Source organism: Callithrix jacchus, chromosome 18, assembly GCF_049354715.1.
Source record: "Callithrix jacchus isolate 240 chromosome 18, calJac240_pri, whole genome shotgun sequence".
In the NCBI taxonomy this organism is placed as follows: domain Eukaryota; kingdom Metazoa; phylum Chordata; class Mammalia; order Primates; family Cebidae; genus Callithrix; species Callithrix jacchus.
Window position 1 is genome coordinate 21,552,366 of NC_133519.1, and position 21,728 is coordinate 21,574,093.

The 21,728-nt window shown below is 45.8% G+C and overlaps 1 protein-coding gene across 1 annotated transcript; it reads left to right on the forward strand.

Moving 5' to 3' along the window:
* The first annotated feature begins 13,217 nt into the window (after nucleotides 1–13,217).
* Nucleotides 13,218–21,525, forward strand: FCRLB (Fc receptor like B). The gene is made up of 5 exons (XM_035280332.2): nucleotides 13,218–13,248; nucleotides 13,826–14,167; nucleotides 16,139–16,405; nucleotides 17,043–17,333; nucleotides 17,530–21,525. Exons 1-5 carry the CDS (start codon nucleotides 13,218–13,220, stop codon nucleotides 17,943–17,945), a joined length of 1,347 nt encoding a protein of 448 aa, XP_035136223.1. The 3' UTR covers nucleotides 17,946–21,525.
* Nucleotides 21,526–21,728: the final 203 nt, after the last annotated feature.

Consider the following 21,728-nt stretch of genomic DNA (forward strand, 5'->3'; position numbering starts at 1 on the left):
TGCAGGAGAGAATCTTCTATCAAAAAGAATGAGGGAGAAACAGAGTATAAAAGGGCATTGTGGAGGGGACTCAAGATGGCACTGTGAGAACAACCCAGGATTGGAGCCCGCGTTGAATTCGCAAACGGTGAGTCAGTGCTACATTTCCAGACTGATCTTTGTTGCCCACAGAACGGGGAAACTCCCAAGTATAAAAAGACACGGGACGCCAGGCAGTAGGTCTGCCTGGCGAAGCCGGCAGCCGGGGCGGCGGCGGCCGGCCCCACCCAGCAATCCCCACAGGGCGCGCTTGTCCGGGTGCCTTGTTGAACCGGCAACCTGAGACTTGAGAGGGCTGGACTTGAGACTGAACGAGACTTGCACAGTAGCCCAGCCCAGGGGATTGCAGGGACAGATCGCTTGGGATACCCAGTGGGACGAACAAAATCGCGATTTCAAACTATCCCGGGCAGTCGGTCCGAGACGCTCTGTGGGGGAGGGGCGTCCACCACTACGGAGGCAACCTGCCCCAACTGATATACACGCCCACTGCTGAGGCAGCCAGCCGTTGCCGAGGCAACCCGCCCCAACTGAGATACACGCCCACTGCTGACGCAGCCAGCCGTTGCCGAGGCAACCCGTCCCTACTGAGATACACGCCCACTGCTGACGCAGCATGCCGTTGCTGAGGCAACACGCTACAACGAAGAGACTCCGCCGCAGGGCGAGGCAGAGACAACAGCAGAGCCGGCAGGAACAGCGCGAATCACACAACAGCAGGGCGGAGCCTCGGCAGCCAAACAGTGGCTAGTCTGCCTTCGAGCTGGGCAGGACACCTGATCGGACATCCAAAAATAAAGCCCAAACCCCTCAACACAGAGCATTTGAGAAAAAAAAAAAAGGGTTGTTTAATGAGCTGTGTTGCAGCAGAATCAAACATAGCAGCCTAACAGCCCTGAATGAACAACAGAGTACACAGCTCAGCAATTAAACCCCTATAAAGTACAAACTGTCTCCTCAAGCAGCTCCCTGACCCCTTTATATCCAAAAGACTGTCATTAGGCAGGCATCATCCTGGGACAAAGAGAGCAGAAAAAGAAACTGGTAGCATCCCTCGCTGTGCCACGGCTACTAGAGGTGCACCCCAGACAAGCAGGGTCTGGAGCGGACCTCAACAGTCGTACAGCGAAGGGGCTAGACTGGTAGAAGGAAAACCAAGCAACAGAAATACTTCATCATCAACATTCTGGGTGTCCACTCAGAGACCCAAACGAAAAGTCAGCAACTACGCAGACGACCAGCGGACAAATCCACAAAGATGGGAAGAAACCAGCGCAAAAAGGAGGAAAACACCCGAAACCAGAACACATCGCCTCCTAGAAAGGACCAAGACTCCTCACCAGCAAGGGAACAAAGCTGGACGGAGAATGACTGTGACAAAATGACGGAATTAGACTTCAGAAGATGGATAATGAGAAACTTTTGTGAGCTAAAAGATCATGTATTAAATCAATGCAAAGAAACTAAGAACCTTGAAAAAAGATTTGAAAAAAGATTCGAGGAAATGATAACAAGAATGGATAACTTAGAGAGGGATATGAATGAATTAAAGGAGCTGAAAAACACAATACGAGAACTTCGCGAAGCAAACGCAAGTTTCAATAGCCAAATTGACCAAGCAGAAGAAAGAATATCTGAAGTTGAAGACCAACTCAATGAAATAAAACGAGAAACCAAGATCAGAGAAAAAAGCGCAAAAAGGAATGAACAAAGTCTCCAAGAAATGTGGGACTATGTGAAAAGACCTAACCTACGTTTGATAGGTGTACCAGAAGGGGACGAAGAGAATGAATCCCAGCTGGAAAATACTCTTCAGGACATCATCCAGGAAAATTTCCCCCACCTAGCAAGACAAGCCAACACTCAATTGCAGGAAATACAGAGAACACCACAAAGATATTCCGCAAGAAGAGCAACCCCAAGGCACATAATCGTCAGATTCAACAGGGTTGAAATAAAGGAGAGAATACTAAGGGCAGCCAGAGAGAAAGGTCGGGTCACCCACAAAGGGAAGCCCATCAGACTCACAGCAGATCTCTCGGCAGAAACACTACAAGCCAGAAGAGAGTGGGGGCCAATATTCAACATTCTTAAAGAAAAGAACTTTCAACCCAGAATTTCATATCCAGCCAAACTGAGCTTCAGAAATGAAGGAAGAATAAAATCCTTTGCGAACAAGCAAGTACTCAGAGATTTTGTCACCACCAGGCCTGCTTTACAAGAGCTCCTAAAAGAGGCACTACACATAGAAAGGATCAAGCAGTACCAGCCATTCCAAAATCACACTGAATGCTAAAGAGCTTCAACATAATGAAGAATCTACAACAACTAACAGGCAAAACAGCCACTTAGAATCAAAATGGCAGTATCAAATTCACACATAACAATATTAACCCTAAATGTAAATGGACTAAATGCACCAATCAAAAGACACAGACTGGCAAATTGGATAAAAATCCAAAACCCATCAGTGTGCTGTATCCAGGAAACCCATCTCACATGCAAGGATACACAAAGGCTCAAAATAAAGGGATGGAGGAAGATTTACCAAGCTAATGGAAAGCAAAAAAAAGCAGGAGTTGCAATTCTCATCTCTGATAAAATAGACTTTAAAGCAACAAAGATCAAAAGAGACAAAGAAGGCCATTACATAATGGTAAAAGGATCGATACAACAAGAAGAGCTAACGATCCTAAACATATATGGACCCAACACAGGAGCACCCAGATACATAAGGCAAGTTCTTAATGGCTTACAGAAGGACTTAGACTCCCACACAATAATAGTGGGAGACTTTAACACTCCACTGTCAATACTAGACAGATCAACCAGACAGAAAATCAACAAGGATACCCAGGGCTTGAACTCAGACCTGGAGCAAGCAAACCTGGTGGACATTTACAGAACTCTCCACCCCAAATCCACAGAATACACATTCTTCTCAGCACCACATCACACCTACTCTAAAATTGACCACATAATTGGAAGTAAAGCACTGCTCAACAAATGCAAAACAACTGAAATCATAACAAACAGCCTCTCAGACCATAGTGCAATCAAGTTAGAACTCAGAATTCAGAAACCGACCCAGAACCGCACAGCTTCATGGAAACTGAACAACTGGCTCTTGAATGTTGACTGGGTAAACAACGAAATGAAGGAAGAAATAAAGAAGTTCTTCGAAACCAATGACAACGAAGACACAACGTGCCAGAACCTCTGGGACACATTTAAAGCAGTCTCTAGAGGAAAGTATATAGCAATAAGTGCCCATATGAGAAGAATGGAGAGATCCAAAATTGACACCCTATCGTCAAAATTGAAAGAGCTAGAGGAGCAAGATCAAAAAAACTCAAAACCCAGCAGAAGACAAGAAATTACTAAGATCAGAGCTGAGCTGAAGGAGATTGAGACACGAAAAACCCTTCAAAAAATCAATAAATCCAAGAGCTGGTTTTTTGAAAACATCAACAAAATAGACAGACCACTAGCCAGATTGATTAAAAAGAAAAGAGAGAACAACCAAATAGATGCAATAAAAAATGATAAAGGGGAAATCACCACAGATTCCACAGAAATTCAAACCATCATCAGAGAATATTACAAACAACTCTATGCACATAAACTAGTAAACCTGGAAGAAATGGATAAATTCCTGGACTCCTGTGTCCTCCCAAGCCTAAACCAGGAGGAAGCTGAAACTATGAATAGACCAATAACAAGGTCTGAAGTTGAGGCAGCAATTAAGAGCCTACCTCACAAAAAAAGCCCAGGTCCAGATGGGTTCACAGCCGAATTCTACCAGACACACAAGGAGGAGCTGGTACCATTCCTTCTAAAACTATTTCAAACAATCCAAAAAGAGGGAATCCTTCCCAAATCATTTTATGAGACCAACATCATCCTGATACCAAAACCCGGCAAAGACCCAACGAGAAAAGAAAACTTCAGGCCAATATCCATGATGAACATAGATGCAAAAATCTTCAATAAAATATTGGCAAGCCGATTGCAACAGCAAATCAAAAAACTTATTCATCATGATCAAGTAGGATTCATCCCAGGGATGCAAGGCTGGTTCAACATACGCAAGTCTATCAACGTAATTCACCACATAAACAGAACCAAAAACAAAAACCACATGATTATCTCAATTGACGCAGAGAAGGCATTTGACAAAATTCAACAGCCCTTTATGCTAAAAACCCTCAATAAACTCGGTATCGATGGAACGTATCTCAAAGTAATAAAAGCTATTTATGACAAACCAACAGCCAATATCATACTGAATGGGCAAAAACTGGAAGCATTCCCTTTGAAATCTGGTACTAGACAAGGATGCCCTCTCTCACCACTCCTATTCAATATAGTACTGGAAGTTCTAGCCAGAGCAATCAGGCAAGAAAAAGAAATAAAGGGTATTCAAATAGGAAAGGTGGAAGCCAAATTGTCTCTATTTGCAGACGACATGATAGTATACCTAGAAGACCCCATCGCCTCAGCCCAAAAACTCCTGAAACTGATAAACAACTTCAGCAAAGTCTCAGGATATAAAATCAATGTGCAAAAATCACAAGCATTCGTCTACACCAATAACAGACTTAAAGAAAGCCAAATCAAGAGCGAACTGCCATTTGCAATTGCTACAAAAAGAATAAAATACCTTGGAATACAACTCACAAGGAACGTAAGGGACCTCTTCAAGGAGAACTACAAACCACTGCTCAACGAAATCAGAGAGGACACAAACAGATGGAGAAACATTCCATGTTCATGGTTAGGAAGAATTAATATCGTGAAAATGGCTATACTGCCCAAAGTAATTTACAGAATCAATGCTATCCCCATCAAGCTACCATTGACTTTCTTCACAGAACTGGAAAAAACCACCATGAACTTCATATGGAACCAAAAGAGAGCCCGCATAGCCAAGTCAATTCTAAGCAAAAAGAACACAGCGGGGGGCATCACACTACCGGATTTCAAACTATACTACAAGGCTACAGTAATCAAAACAGCATGGTACTGGTACCAAAACAGAGATATAGACCAATGGAACAAAACAGAGGCACCGGAGGCAACACAACATACATACAACTATACAATCTTTGATAAACCTGACAAAAACAAGCAATGGGGCAAGGATTCCATGTTTAACAAATGGTGTTGGGAAAACTGGCTAGCCATGTGCAGAAAGCAGAAACTGGACCCCTTCCTGACACCTTACACTAAAATTAACTCCAGATGGATTAAAGACTTAAACATAAGACCTGGCACCATAAAAACCCTAGAAGGAAATCTAGGCAAAACTATCCAGGACATAGGAGTAGGCAAGGACTTCATGAACAAAACACCAAGAGCATTGGCAACAAAAGCCAAAATAGACAAATGGGACCTAATGAAACTCCACAGCTTCTGCACGGCAAAAGAAACAGTCACTAGAGTGGATCGGCAACCAACAGAATGGGAAAAAATTTTCGCAGTCTACCCATCTGACAAAGGGCTGATATCCAGAATTTACAAACAACTCAAGCAGATTTACAGGAAAAAAACAAACAAGCCCATTCAAAAGTGGGCAAAGGATATGAACAGATACTTTACGAAAGAAGACATATATGAGGCCAACAATCATATGAAAAAATGCTCATCGTCACTGGTCATCAGAGAGATGCAAATCAAAACCACATTGAGATACCATCTCACGCCAGTTAGAATGGCGATCATTAAAAAATCTGGAGACAACAGATGCTGGAGAGGATGTGGAGAAAAAGGAACACTTTTACACTGTTGGTGGGAGTGTAAATTAGTTCAACCATTGTGGAAGACGGTGTGGCGATTCCTCAAGGCCTTAGAAATAGAAATTCCATTTGACCCAGCAATCCCATTACTGGGTATATATCCAAAAGACTATAAATCGTTCTACTATAAGGACACATGTACACGAATGTTCATTGCAGCACTGTTTACAATAGCAAAGACCTGGAATCAGCCCAAATGCCCATTGATGATAGACTGGATTGGAAAAATGTGGCACATATACACCATGGAATATTATGCAGCAATCAGAAATGATGAGTTTGTGTCGTTTGTAGGGACATGGATGAATCTGGAAAACATCATCCTCAGCAAACTGACACAAGAACAGAAAATGAAACACCGCATATTCTCACTCATAGGTGGGTGATGAAAAATGAGAACACATGGACACAGAAAGGGGAGTACTAAACACTGGGGTCTATTGGGGGGAAAAGGGGAGGGCCAGTGGGAGGGGGAGGTGGGGAGGGATAGCCTGGGGAGAAATGCCAAATGTGGGTGAAGGGGAGAAGAAAAGCAAAGCACACTGCCATGTGTGTACCTACGCAACTGTCTTGCATGCTCTGCTCATGTACCCCAAAACCTATAATCCAATAAAAAATTAAAAAAAAAAAAAAAAAAAAAACAAAAACAAAAACAAACAAAAAAAAAAAGAATGAGGAAGGCCAGAACAAAGCTGAACAAATGAGAGAGAGAGAGAGCAAGCGTTTACCCATCTCTTTCTGTCTAGCCTGGAGAGGTTGGAGAGAGAGTAGGGAAGAGGAATTGTTACAATGGGTCTGGTTTATATGGCTTGTGCCATTTAGGATTCTGTAATTGACAGAAGTCCAACGCAGCTATGCTCAACATGGTCTCTGAAATAAACATTAGACAGCAAGCACGTGAAAGGAAACTGTTCTCCATTCACAACACCTCTGACATCAAATATGTGGGTTTTCTACACCAAGCTTTTCTCTGCTGGTTCTAACTAACCAGAGTTAGCACAGACCCTATAGGTTAAGGGGTCAGTCCCATAAGACTGTTCTCACTTCAAAAGCCAGTTGCAAGTCCCAGGCCTTTGGTACTTGAGACCAACCAGCTATAAGTTAGAAATTCTCAGAACTCCTTGGGTTCAATAATTTGCTAGAATGGCTCACAAAACTTAGGAAAAGAGTTTTCTTAACAGCAAATGGCAATATGCATAAGGCAAGATACGTGGGAAGAGGTGCAGCGCTTACACGCTCTCTGGGTGTGCCACCCTCCATTGGAAGCTCTTAGAACGCCACCATTTAGGATTTTTAATGAAGGCTTCATTATGCAGGTATAATTGATTAAATCACTGGCAATTGGTGATTAACTCAAACTCCAGCCTCTCTCTCCTCCAGCAAGTCAAGGTGGGTTTCCCACACCAAGCAATTCTCTAATTCTCAGCAGAAACCAATTAGATAGCCTGTAATTTACCAATTCTTACTCTAACTACCCAGAGTTAGCACAGATCCCTGAAAGTTCCAACTCTCTATTTGCAGTTAAGAGTCACCTTATTAGCATAAACTCAGGTATGATGGAAGGAGCTAATTATACATAACAAGAGATACTCCTCTCATCCCTATCACTCAGGAAATCCTCTGTGCCAAAGAACAACCCAAAGGGGCAGAGAAAAAGTACACATTTCTTATTTTGTGATACACATCCAGTGTCTTATAAGTTGAATAGTGCACTTGCATACCCGATAGCCCAGAATTCCATGTCTAGGTGGATATGTCCAAGAGAAAATTTAGCATATGCACACTAGAAGACAGGTATGATATTTATAGTAACAAAGCTTGTAAACGCAAAATTTGGTATTGAAATGCCTTTCTTTTGTTGAAAAGAAGTCAGTGCAGATGTCCACCAACAGGAAAATGGGTAAATTACCATGTTAATTTGTTTCAAAGCATATTAAACACCAAACTCTATAAATAGGATGTTGTACTACCAGCTACGCATTTGGAAGTGGGGATGATAATGAACAAGACAGGAACTCAGGAAATAGATCACTCACTGGGGTGTTTAGGTACATTTCACGAAGAAGATAATACATGCGTGGGGCCTTGAGAAACATGACAGACCTAGAGAACAAGAGAAGAGAGGGAAGGACATTCCAGAGGGGAATGATGCAAGCAAGGGCCTGAAAGGGAAAATCAGCATGCAGATGTCAGGAAAAAAAGAAGGCGAATCCTTTGACTGAAACAGAGTTCAGTGGAAGGAAATAATAATGGAGAAGTAAATAGAGTATAAGGCTCTTAAATGTGCTCCAGGGGCTCTTTAAATGTCCACAAGAAAACAGATCAAATTCTGTAGGTGAATTTCAATTAGGGGAGGAGCGTGTGAAAAGCTAAGTTTAGGATAATCATTCTGGTACTCTGGTATGAGGTGACTGGGATGACTAGAAGAGGGGTTGACGGAGGTGGATTCTAGGTATGGGACCCAGTTTGAAGCCTGTTGTTCTCATCCAGCCTTCGGAGACAAGGGCCTTGGCTAGGGATAGAAGGAACAGAGAGTAAATGATCTGGGCAGTGATAACAGGTCTGGGTGATCAGATATAGAGTAGCATTGACTCTTCCCAAAAATAAAGGTCTCTTTGCCCAGCCCATAGCCTAACCTAGAAAAACTTGGTTCAGTTACAACTTAGAAGAGACTAGGGAAGGGATAAAATGACCTGCTTAGAATCATAGGAGGAAGTTTAAAGAGGGTGTGTTGGATAGGCCTCATTGTCATCCAACAACGCCACAATACTACCCCTTTCCCCCAAATCTCCCAGCAGTCTAAATTCTTTCCCATTTTTAGGTTTCCAATCCCGCTCTAAGAAGTCTGAAGAAACCTCGCCCCCACCCCCATAAAACCTGTTATCACCCCTTTTTAATGCTCTCTCTATATATAAAGGACAGGTATGTCCGGTCTCCATATGCAAGCCTGGACCTGAAAGTCTGAAGTCCTGCTTCCTCGGCTAATTGTTTCCCACTCCACCACCCACCCCCCGCTTCCCTTTTATCCCCCACCCCTGTGTTCATCATTGTTCCTAATCGCCCCTGAAGCTTCCTTGACAAGCCTCTCACCCCACTCTGCCATCTTAACGGTTATTATAGTACTCTTACCCCACCCGCCATTGTAACTATCCTACGGTAATGTATACTCCCTGCCCCTACCCCCACCACTGTAACTGATCTTACTCTAACTTTCCACTGCCCACCCCAAACCTATAAAACCAACTCCTATCCCACTACCCTTTGCCAGCGCCCTTTTCGGCCTTAGCCCACCTGCACCCAGGTGAATAAACAGCCATGTTGCTCACACACACACACACACACACACACACAAAAGTTTACATTAAAGAATAGTAATTAAAAAATATATTATTATCAACCCTGTCCTGAGTTACAGAAAACAAGTAAAATAAAAAAGTTTTTAAAAAAAGTTCTTATTAAGGAAAAATTTGTTTTGAAAAATTACAAAATAAAAAAATACTGAATATTGATGACAAGAGGGAACAGGAGCCCTGGGAATTGCTGGTGGACATATTAACTCTTGCAGCCACTTTTGAGAGTAATCCACAGGATTCGATCTCTTCCTTTGTTTATGCCACAAATACTGACACAGCACGTGCTAGGTGCTGTCACTGTTGTAGGTGATACATCCGCGAATAAGAAAAAATTCCTGTCTCAGTGGAGCTTACATTCTAACGGGGAAAACCTACCACAAACAAATAAATACAATGCCAGGTAAATACAAGTGCAATGAAGAGAAAGGAAGCAAAATATGGGGCCAGCGAATGACAGTGAGGAGGCGCTATTCTAGTCACCATCTCTCTGAGGAGGTAATATTTGAGTGGAGTGAGGAAGTGAAACTTAGAAAGATCTGGGAGGAGAGTAAGAATCTTTCAGGCAGAAAGAACAGTAAGTGAGGCCCTGAAGCAAGACTAAGTAAGCATGGAATGTTCCAGCAACTGTTCTGAACCCAGTGTGGCTAGATCAGAGTGAGTGAGGGGGAGAGTCATAGGAAATGAGCCCAAGGGTCAGAGAAAGGCCTGATTGTAGAGCCCTGAAGACCATGGGAGGGTGTCTGAAACTTATTCTGAGGGCACCTTTGGGGAATTTTGAAGGAAAGTAACACCATACGGTTAACATTTGAAAAGTATGTCTCTAGCGACTAGGTGAATAAATAACTATGAAAAGATCAGTGTAGCAGGTAGAGTCATCAGGACTTGTCAGTGAATTAGATTTGGGTTTTAGAGCGAGCTTGCATATAACTCATGAACATAACTCCGCAGTCTCGCTCTCAGGGTACATCCCATAGAGGCACTTCAGGGCTCTGTAGGGAAGCATCATGTCCTTACCAACATTAATTTACATGAAACCTCCTATGTGCCAAGTCCTGTTCTAAGCCCTTTACATATTTTAATTCATCCAGCCCTCACAATATGTACCAAAAAGTCCAGTGTGGAATTGTCTGGGGTAGCGGAGGGTGGGCAGCAACTAGGATGTTAAGAGAATGGACAAGTTCAGTGTAGCAGAAGCATAGAATATTAGGGCAGTCATGGCCAGGTGTGGTGGCTCAGGCTTGTAATTCCAGCACTTTGGGAGGCTAAGGTGGGTGTATCACCTGAGGTCAGGAGTTCGAGACCAGTCTGGCCAACCTGGTGAAACCCCCATCTCTACTAAAAATACAAAATTAGCCAGGCATGGTGATGCGTGCCTGTAATCCCAGCTGCTCAGGAGGCTGAGGCAGAAGAATCACTTGAAACCAGGAGGTTGGAGGTTGCAGTGAACTGAGATCATGCCATTGCACACCAGACTGGGTGACAAGAGTGAAACTCCGTCTCAAAAAAAAAAAAAAAATAGGGTAGTCAAAAGCAATAAACAAGATTCGAGTAGAGCAATCTGAACAAATTTTAAACATCTGGGGTTAATTTTTCAAAGTGAATAATATCTAGAACACAATGCTGCTTATGTAAATTAGCAACACTAACTATTTCTCAAAGATAAACATTGCGTATATATGGGAACATACAGTAAACATTGTACAGCGGGTGCTTACGTGGAGGGTAGGAGAGCAGAAGTGTGGATGAAGATCAACAAAGTAAGACAACAAGAGGGAGAACTTGCAAAGACCAGTAATAACAGCCAGCCATGAGCAGCATCTTGAATCCCAGACAATCAGAGAGAGATGAGAGAACAGATTTTGGAGACAGACTTCTATTCACATCTCAGTTTCATCAGCTCCGTTTCCTCTTATGCAAATGAGGATATTAATAATTCTTCTTCAAAGGGCCTTACAAGAATTAAGTAATATCTATGAAGCACTTGGCTGGTGACTGCCACAGCCCGAGGCACTAAGGTGAGCTGTCATCAGCAACAACAGCATTAGCTCATTACCATCATTATCACTGAGAACATTTTATCACCAGCATGTTATCAAATGGTAACATGAATCGTCCAGATGTTGCCTTGTGATAGGCCTCCAAGAATTCCTCAAGTTACATATGATGATTCTGAAATTTTTCTGCATTGTAAAGGAGTGAAGAATTGGAAATTCTGGGGAAAAGACCTAGATGGAGTAAAAAAGACTCACTTTGAGAAAAACTCAGAGGAGAACCTAGAATAAAGAAATGTTTGGTGGGAAAATTTCAAGTCAAATTCTGAGCACTGTATAATATGAACACTACAGACAGTTCCAGAGATTTCTAGGGAAGACTATACAGCTCACAAATTTTTGGTGTACAAAGGTTTCTTCTGAGTCCAGTGAAGGGGCTGAGATCTGTGCTCTGGAGGATGAGAAGCCAAAATAGAGCCAGCTTGTGTTGCCTCAGAGGACAGCTGACAGCTGCATTGCATTCTTACTGGAGAGGTGGTGGCTTGGGGCAAAAGTCAGACCTCTGCGGCAGGCTGCGGATCATGTGGGAAGCCACACACTGGCCCCAAGCTGAGGCATAAGCAGGGTGGAGGGGAAGCACAGGAGCATTGGCCAGCCCAGGCACTCCTAAAGCAGGCAGGTGATCATCCCTGTTCCCAGTAACTAGTTCTTCTCTGCCTCCCCTACTCTAGGACATGTTATCAAATATGACCCTGCTTTGTTTGAGATCTACATGACTCTGTCTCTCTTTGATCAAAACCTGCACTCAAAACAGTATCTGAAGTGACCAGAATAATTTAAATAACCAGTCACATTTTTCTAAGAGGCATTTGCACTTTTAAAAGGGGCTAGTCCATTTAGCAAAATACGAGGAGATTCTCAGAGTGGAACTTCAGGCATCAGTCAGAGGGGAGATACTATCTTACTGGGAGTTGACAGTATCTGATAATTGATCTCCTTCCCTCATATTTCCAAGGAATCAAGGTGCCCCGATTCTAAACAACCACGGGTAAGGACAAGATAGAGTCCAAGGAGACACACTATCAGGTTGGAAAATTCATTAAGTATTTACATGAAAATTCAGGTTCCTCATTGCTCAGGTATGGTCACATGGCTCAGAAAGCACAAGAAGAAGAGGTCAGATCTGAGAGGCTTCTGAGGGGCTGATGCAGTGACTTCTCTGCCGCAGGTCAGGGGTCCTGGAACTGGGGCATGGCTGGGGAGGGGTTGCAGGGAAGGGTGGGAGGAGGGAAGAAAGGAACAAGTGAGTGAAAGCACCGCAGGATGAGATCACAGGGGTGGGGAGGAAAGAAGAGTTTTTTTTTTTAACTTCTTAAGAACTTAAGAATTTATGAGAACTTAAGATTTCAGGAAGGGAGGAAGAAGAAACACATTGCATTTCTATCCTTGACTAGGGAACTAGATGATAAGGACATGAAGGGTGGTTGGTGAGTCACGCCTTTCCGTCTACTCATTGTGGGAGGATGTGAGCTCCAGGGGCAGGCAACCCAACATTGACCTCTCTAGGTCTCACGCCAATGTCTGTCACCAGGAGTGAGCAGGAAAAAGGACCCTAAGGACACAAGGCTGTGTCTTCCTCAGCTGAGCCTTGCAGGGCTGGATGGAAGGTGGAGAAGGGGTGCAATGGGAGTGGGATGTCAATGGGAGCCTGAAGATGTCAGGGTCATCTGCTGGAGCCTGGTTCTAGGGAACTCTCTTGTGCTATGGAGGGCACAAGTTCTGTGGGCCTTCCTTACAGTACTCAGGGCTGGCCTGAGGTGGCTATAGAGGCGGCAGATGAGACATTTGGGATACCTGATATTCAGCCTGTCTCGCACTCATTCCAATCTGACATCTTCAGGAACTAGGAGTGGGTGGGAGAAGCAGCAGTGTCTCCTGGTACTCAGTGGCATCCTCTGGCCACCTTGTTTCTCTCTGTTCCCTGTCCCTTGCCAGTGCATCTTCATCCTTCTGCCACTACTGCAGTCAGATCCATCATGTGGGCACTGACAGCTTTTCTGCTCCTGGGTGAGTCTGCAATGAGGGAGCAGAACAACTTTGGGTGGTGGAGGAAAGGGTGGAACAAGCTATGGGGAGAGGAGGGTGGGTATCCAATCCTCAGTTTCTAAGTGGCTCATTATCTATTTTTGGAGGGGTGAAGAAGAAGGGGCTTTCTCAGAGCTTGGGAAACCAGGGGCAGGAGAAAAAAAACAGGTTTTGGGACCATTCAGCCTTTCTTGTTACCAAGAGTCTCTTTCCTCTCATCACCAACATTCTCCTTCTCCTTCCTCTTCCTTCTTTCCTGTTTTGCAGTTCCAAGCAGTGGGCAAGCTGGTGAGTCTTATACATTCCTCATCCCAATTTTCTACAAATTCCACTCCAACCCCCTAAGTGACCTGCTCAGGTAGACTCCTCACTTCCTGGCTGCTCTGGGATAGTGTCTCCTCCCACTCTCCTCAACTCCTGGGACTAAATTTGCTTGAAGGTATTTAGAAATGGGTGCTGCTTGGTGGACTGATAATCTGTAACCCAATGAATGTGATCTCCTCTCCTGCAGGGACGGGTTAGTACACGGGCTGGGGCCTGGGAGCTGGGGCTTCCTAAGATTTCCCAAACTCGAGACTGTTTCTTTGGGCACCTCACCTTGATTCTCTTTGCGTGCTGCCTCCTCTCACCCCGCCTCCCACCCCAGCTACTCTGGAGAAGCCCATATTGTCTCTACACCCACCTTGGACCACAGTCTTCAAGGGGGAGCGGGTAACTTTGAAGTGTGATGGATACCACCCACTGCTCCTGGAGCTCCGGCCCATCAGCACTCTCTGGTACTTGGGCCACCTACTTCTGCCCTCTCACAAGAAGAGCATTGAGGTGCAGACACCAGGGGTGTATCGATGCCAGACACGGGGAGCACCAGTCAGTGATCCCATCCACCTCTCTGTGTCCAATGGTGAGTGGTCTGAGCATGAGGGGATGGGGAGCATGTGTCTCCTCTGGCAATACAGGCCCTCTGGTGGGAGGGGACACTGGGTCAATCCCAAGGTCCAGGAAACGAGGGCCACACTGGGGCCAATCTTAAGTCTCTGGAGCAGGTAGAGACCTGCATGACACTCTGCAAGAGATGCAGTAAGCACACCTAGCCCCAAAGATCCCTTTAGCCTTCTGCCACAGTGTGAGGCACAGTGTGAACATTTCTGTTTTTTTCTGAGACAATCTCAGAAGAGCAAAGGCTCGGAGGACCTGGAGTGCTGGACAGAGAACTTTAGGGGTAGGGGAGGGAGCAGGAAAGGAAACTCACCAAGCAGGAAAGGTGAGTCTCCCTGGCAGATGGAGCACAGACGGAGGATCTACTCTCAATTGAACAGTGTGATGCTTCTCTGTGCCTCAGTGTCCATTGGTAAAAAAGGGACAATAATGGTATGTCCCTTATTTGGCTGCTCTGAGGATTAAAAGTGAATTATGGTTTGTTAAAGAAAAAAAGCAGGAATTGAACTAAGCATTTACTCAAAATTTTATTACAGACTCGTATGTATATGTACACAGGAGTCAACTGAGAAACTGATTCTTGAGGTGCTTAAAGGGTTTTAAAACAGGATAAGAAAAATAACAATAATTTGTTCATTAAGGTACAGGATTGCCAGGCACGGTGGCTCACACTTGTAATCCCAGCACTTTGGGAGGCCAAGGCAGGCAGATCACCTGAGGTCAGGAGTTTGAGACCAGCCTGGCCAACATGGTGAAACTCCATCCGTCTCTACAGAGATACAAAAAAAAAAAAAAAAAATTAGCTGCGCATGATGGTGGGTGCCTACTTGGGAGGCTGAGGAATGAGAATCGCTTGAACGCAGGAGGTGGAGGTTGCAGTGAGCCAAGATCATGCCATTGCACTCCAGCCTGGGTGACAGAGCAAGACTCCATCTAAAAAAAAAAGAAAGAAAGAAAAAGAAAAAAAGGAAAAAAGGTACAGGTTTGGCTACTTCATAGGGAATATTACATCATCTTATCTCAGACTGCTGGGCCACAGTTGTATTCAGAATTTAAAGGATGTCCCTCAGTGTTCAGATTAGCACTTACACACACTGCATATTCATACTCTGTGGTTTTTGTTTGGAAATTGTTAGTGATAGCAATAATTATACTGAGGGCAATAGGAGTAATTGCTACTTACAGATTGAGAGTGTATGTGGACTGGGGCTATTACTTGCAGGACCCTTTCTCAATGTACAACACCCAAAACAGCATCTGCTCTGTGCTAGGGCTATGTAAGTGTGCTTTGACGATCACCGGGTAATAATGGGGTGCTGTGGGAGACACCTGAGGCTGTCCTGGGGTGTCAGGGAGGTTTTCTGGAGGAGATAAAATCTAAGCCTAGACATGCAGGACAAGCAGGCCTCAAGTTAAACAGGTGGAAGAGGGTCTTCTTGGCTGAGGAAATAGCAGGTACACAGGCCTTGCCCTCAGAGCAGGGTCAATTCTCTAAACAGTTCAGTACGGCTGGAACTTAGCCTGTTAGGAGTGGGAAGTGGAGAGAGGAAATGGGGTAGGGGGAATATCACCATCCTGCTGGAGAGGTAAGCAGGACCTCGTCAGGAAGACCCTGACACCATCCTAAGAGGGTTATAGTTGATTCTCGTGGTCAAAACTCTGAGGCTGGAGCCAAGTCTCTGGCATCTTTGCCTCCCTGGCTAAATGAAAGACCAGCCATCCCCCTTCCTCCCCACTCACCTAGGAATATATCTTGCACTATGAGGCTCCTGCGTGCCAACCACCAGGGAAGGCCTGTCTGCTCAGGAAAGTAGTGGGAGATGGCGGGAAGGGAAAGGAGAAGAGCTATGGGGAGAAGCAGGAAGGCTGTGAGAGTGGGAGATCTCCAGGGCTGGACTTTCTGTGGACTGAAGCGTGTCTGTGGTGTCTGCCGCAGACTGGCTGATCCTGCAAGTGCCCTATGCTGCAGTGTTCGAGGGCGAGCCACTGGTCCTGCGCTGCCGCGGCTGGTACGACAAGGTGGTCTACAAGCTGCACTACTACCACGACGGCCAGGCCGTGCGCTACTTCCACTCCAGCGCCAACTACACGGTGTTGCAGGCACGAGCCAGCGACAGCGGGCGCTACCAGTGCTCGGGCACCATGCGCATCCCCGTAGAGAGCGCGCCCATGTTCTCCGCTAAGGTGGCTGTGACCGTGCAAGGTGGGAGAGACCAGGGGCCCCGCGAGGGAGGCAGACGAGCACTGGGAAATTTGGGGACCGGAGCCAGGCGGGAAAAGAAGGGGCGGAAGTTCAAATAGCTGCCACTCGGCGGGTTTCTCTTAGACCGCGGACGCTGCCTCCTCTCCTCGGCGGTGAAGGAGCTCTTGATTTGCAGCCTGCCTGGAGGCTGGTCCCTTTCCCCCGACGCACACCCTGGCTTCTCACTCTGTCTGGGGACTCCCATAGAGAGGGCAGCTCTAGCCACAGCAACAGCCAGGAGAGGGACAAACAGGGGCAGGGGCACCGTGGGACTGGGACCAAAGAGCGGCTCCCTAGCGTCCTGCCAGGCAGCATCTCCTCTTCCAGGCTGCAGAACCCAAGCTGAGTGTCAGTGGGAATGTGACAAGAAGCGTCTGGCCCTGTTCCTCCTCCTGTCAAGCTCTCCCCGACCCTCGAGGACCTTGTCCCCCTACCCCACGTTTCAGAAGGCTCTCCTTCCCCCTCCACGTGGACACACGGCCTCCTCCCCTTTGTCTGGGTCTACGGGGTCCGCTAGGAGCCCTGGCGGGAAGCAGGCAGGAGCTGGGTAGCGGAGCCGTTGACTAGCAGGCGTCTTTGCTCCCCGCCCTCTCCGCAGAGCTGTTCCAGGCGCCGGTGCTGAGGGTGACGGGTCCGCGGGAGGCCCGCGGCGCGGCGCTGGGCGGGGTGGTGCTGCGCTGCGACACGCGCCTGCACCCGCAGAAGCGCGACACGCCGCTGCAGTTCGCTTTCTATAAGTACAGTCGCGCTGTGCGCCGCTTCGACTGGGGCGCTGAGTACACTGTCCCGGAGCCCGAGGTCGACGAGCTCGAATCTTACTGGTGCGAGGTGGCTACGGCCACGCGCAGTGTCCGGAAACGCAGTCCGTGGCTGCAGCTCCCGGGGCCGGGTGAGGGCCTGCATCCAGGAATCTCCCCCGCCTCCCCGTCCCCGTCCCGCCGCCGCCTTTCCCATCTCTCCCTTGCCTCCTTCCTCCGCACCCCTCTTCTGCCCTTCCCCATCCCCCGCACCGCTCCACCCCTCTCCCCCAGCTCAGCGCTGAGAATGAAGCCAGCGGCGCGTGACTGGGCGTGATGCATTCACAGGTTTTCCCCCGGACCCAGCCTCCACCACAGCCCCAGCTCCACGGGCCGCAGCCTTGGCTCCTGGTAACAAGCCGCTTTCCTTCAGAAAGCCCCCGGTGTCCAGATCGGTCCCGTCGGTCACCTCCGTCCCGAACACCACCTCCACCGGGCTGCAGTTCCCGGTGGACGGCGCCCCGACTGCGGGGCCACCTGCCTGCGCTCCGCCGACGCCCTTGGAACAATCGGCTGGAGCCCCGAAACCCGACGTGGACCTTCTGCTCCGAGAAATGCAGCTGCTCAAAGGCCTTCTAAGCCGGGTGGTCCTGGAATTAAAGGAGCCACAGGCCCTCCCGGAGCTCAGGGGAACGCCCGAGACCCCCACCTCCCACTTTGCCGTGAGCCCGGGAACCCCAGAGACCACTTTTGTAGAGAGCTGAGGGAGCGGCTACCGTCCAGTCTGCAGGCTCCTTCCTCTCTAGTGTCTCCTGCTTCCCCCCACGCGGAGTCCTTTGAAAGACATCTGTTTGCATCCTTGAGTTTTGCTGTGGTTTTTAAAGGAGCGCCCACGAAGTGTGTGTGTGGTGGCCGACGGTTTCAACCTCACACACCAGTTTGTAACCACACGCATTCTCTTTGAATTCTCACGGAATTCAGCAAGGAAGTAGCAACCTGTTATTTACTACCTTGTGGTTTGCCTTTGGAAGTGAATTTAGGTCACCCATGGCCCTTCAGATAAGCCTGTCCGGTACATATTTCGGCACAGGCAGTTTTTTGGTACTTAAGTACAATGAGGTAACTGAGGACTTGAGAATATTTTAGGGTTAAAGTGTAATTATTCGTGATGAATTTACCCTCTGGTCATATTAAAAAGACGGTCAGTCCTTTTACTGATGAGTTTACATCTTCAAATAAATCCTGGGTTCTATTTAGATTTAGAGAGGGAAGGGTGTTTGTGTGGGTCTCCCATTCCCTGGTTAAAGGGGTCAGAGTTCTGTTTGACTCACCCCGGTGCACCCCCTGCCTCAGGATAGCTAGACAGACGGGCTGCGCAGCAGCAGGCAGACTAGGCTAACCTTACCCATGTTAAACAAATGTACCATTTGATAGAGAAATCTTTTTGAGGAAACTTTAAGACAAATCCTCAATATTGAATTCTCATTCTTGGCAGATTTTTCTTTTCTTTTTTGAGATGGAGTCTCACTCTGCCACCCAGGCTGGAGTGGAGCACAGTGGTGATCTAGGCTCACTTCAACCTCTGCCTCTCAGGTTCAAGCAATTCTCCTGCCTCCGCCTCCCAAGTAGCTGGGACTACAGGTGCTTGCCACCACGCCTGGCTAATTTTTTGTATTTTTAGTAGAAACAGCTTTCACCATTTCAGCCAGGTTGTTGTCTATCTCCGGACCTTGTGATCCGCTCTCCTTGGCCTCCCAAAGTGCTGGGATTAAAGGCATAAGCCACTGCGTCGGGCCCCTGTTAGCAGCTTTTTTTCCCTAAGAAACACATGAACACACCAAGATACACACATGTACAGGTCAGTATCCACTCCTGCATGGTGACTTTACTGTCACTTAGTTAAAAGAAGAAAAGTGAGAAGCCATTCCCATTGCAATTTCAGAGTTATGTTCCTGGAAAATCCCATTTTGATGGTTTTCTCTACTGGAGCCATCAATCCCCTGCAGGGCTAGTGTGACTTGTCCTCTGGAGGTCTCATTCTCATCAGGTCCACATCCTTCTTCAGTTAAGTTTCACTGTTAAGGCTTAGAGCTGTAACAGCTGTACCCTCTCATCCTTTACTTCTACTTGATAGAAGTAAACAACCCCATTTATTTCTTAGTTATTAACCAGAATAACATCAACAGGCTTCATCCTACTCTTCCTAATACGATTCTTCACTATATTATTACTATGAAGTCACTGAAATTTTACAGAGAGGCAAGTAGGCAGGCAGGTGCACACATAAATTACAATGCAATTTGATAAGTGCTCTACGAAACATTATAGGAATTTGGAGAAGAAAGTTGAATCTTTAAGGAAGAGCAAGAATTACCACATGGAGAAGTGAGAAAGATTGAAAGGTATGGCAAGTAGGCTGAGGATACAAAGACACAGAGAAGTGAAAGACTGTAGTATGTTTATGAAGCAGCAAATAATTGGAAATGGTTGGAGAATTATGTATATTTATATATATGTGTGTAGGTATATTTTAGGGAGGAGGTGGCAGAAATGAATATGGGGAAGTAGGAAGGAATCAGAACATGAAAGTCTTGTTAAGAAGTGCTTTATTAAATGAAAGTTGCCAGGAAAATTTTTTTAAAAAAGACATGCTTAAGCCTGATACTTGGGATGGATATTTGAAAGCATTCCTAACATAAAGACATCAGTATGTCTAATTGGAGGAAATGCTAGCTTAAAATTAGACAAATAGAATCAAATAAGCATATCTCAGTGAATCTTTGCTTAACTTTGAGAAGGTATGTCCAGGTCCCTATAATTCATTACTGTTGTCCTGGTCTACAGTAGCCTTTGTGGCTCTGATTTCTGATGCAGGCTCATCTCACTTCATAGAACTCTCCTCCAAGGCCACTTTTCCTAGCCAACTGCACTCTATTTCAGTGCCCAGGCTCTTTGCCCCTTCTGATTTTGTTACCCTGAGGTCTCTGCCATCTTGATCTACATGGGAAGTGACTAACAGTAGTGGCAAGAGGCTTAAAAATCAAAGAATCTCAGGTCATTTAAAAAATCAGTTGATCATTTGGAAGAGTACAAAAAAGAGAAATAGTCACTCAAAGGCGAGCTAGGGTGGCAGTATCTCTTTCATTCATACCTTTTGGCAACATCAACATCCTTGTTCTTGTTTTGCCATCTACTTCCATTTAGACCTGGGATGTGGGGGAATGGGGAAGAACAAGAACTTTTGGTGAGAATGAAAGTCATTCATGACTCAACTTTCCTGTGTAGGGGAGAGGAATTGACTTTTATGCCTGTAGACTCCATTGTCTCCTTCATGCACCCCATCTCTTAAAGAGGAGGGCAAGATCAAGATGATCTTCTAAGATATCTGTTATTGATCTCCCAGGAAGACCTACAGAAAAAATCCGGTCACATTCCCTTTGGATTACAGCCTTTCATTCTGTCCTCCCAGAGTCTCAGTTTTTTAACTTGACCTTACTCTATGGAAGGGGGATCTCTTTGGGTTTGTGAATCGAAATTAAAATTCTAAGCCCCTCAGCAGACTGAATGGACCCCCCTCACAGCTAAGGGAATTTCAAAGAAACCTGAAAAACTAGTTTAGGCCATGAAGGAAAGTGGGGGATTGGACATCCCTAGTTATACCCTCTCTCTTTTGGAGTATAGGCACAACTGACCAGCATAACATTAAAACAGAGATCCTAAGACTGACAGAACTGACTCTGTAGCAATAAGATATCAGCTCCAACCTGATTCGGAAATCAAAGTATTTTACCCCAAACTATATTTCTTTGACATATTTTGAAATGACCCCACAACATTGTCTCTTGTAGGGGAAATGTACATTCTGTAGAAAATCCTCTTCCCTCTCCCGATCTTTTCCTGATCCAGAAGAGTTGTAACTAAGAGTCTGACATCTTTTAAGGTCAGATAAGGGACATTCACTATCTATTCTCTCTGAAGCCTGGAGGTTTCACCTACATGAGAACAACTTTGGCTTCCACAACCCCTCCCTTCCGTTAACTCAAACTGACTTCAATTCTTCAGCCATAGCTTGACTCTTTCAACCAATTGCCAGTCAGGAAATCTTTGAATCCACCTATTATCTAGAAGCCGCCCCTTCAACCCAATTTCGAGATGTCCTGCCTTTCCAGGCCAAACCAATGTATACCTTACATGTATTGACTTATGTTTTTGTTTATAACTTTTATTTCCCTAAAATGTATAACATCAAGCTGTAGCACAACCGCATTGAGCACATGTTCTGAGGAATCCCTGAGGCTGTATCATGGGTTATGGTACTTAACTTTGGCAAAAGAAACCTATGAATTGAGTGAGACGTGTCTCAGATGCTCTTTGGTTTAGAGGTTTCACACTCATGGCTTTTTCCCTAAGAGATTGAATTAAATCCGCTAGGTTAAAGTCCAAACTTCCTATCACAGCATATTGAGCCCATGCATTCTATATGGCCACACTGACCACTGTTCTTTCCCCAACACACCACCACTTTTCATGACTTCATTTTTTATATA

What these genes read in the sequence shown, in the direction of transcription:
- FCRLB (XM_035280332.2), top strand. Translation starts at nt 13,218, where the DNA reads ATGTGGGCACTGACAGCTTTTCTGCTCCTGG. An exon ending in GGTGGCTGTGACCGTGCAAG is followed by an intron (nt 16,406 to 17,042) that starts GTGGGAGAGACC and finishes CCCTCTCCGCAG; the next exon opens with AGCTGTTCCAGGCGCCGGTG. An exon ending in GCTGCAGCTCCCGGGGCCGG is followed by an intron (nt 17,334 to 17,529) that starts GTGAGGGCCTGC and finishes ATGCATTCACAG; the next exon opens with GTTTTCCCCCGGACCCAGCC.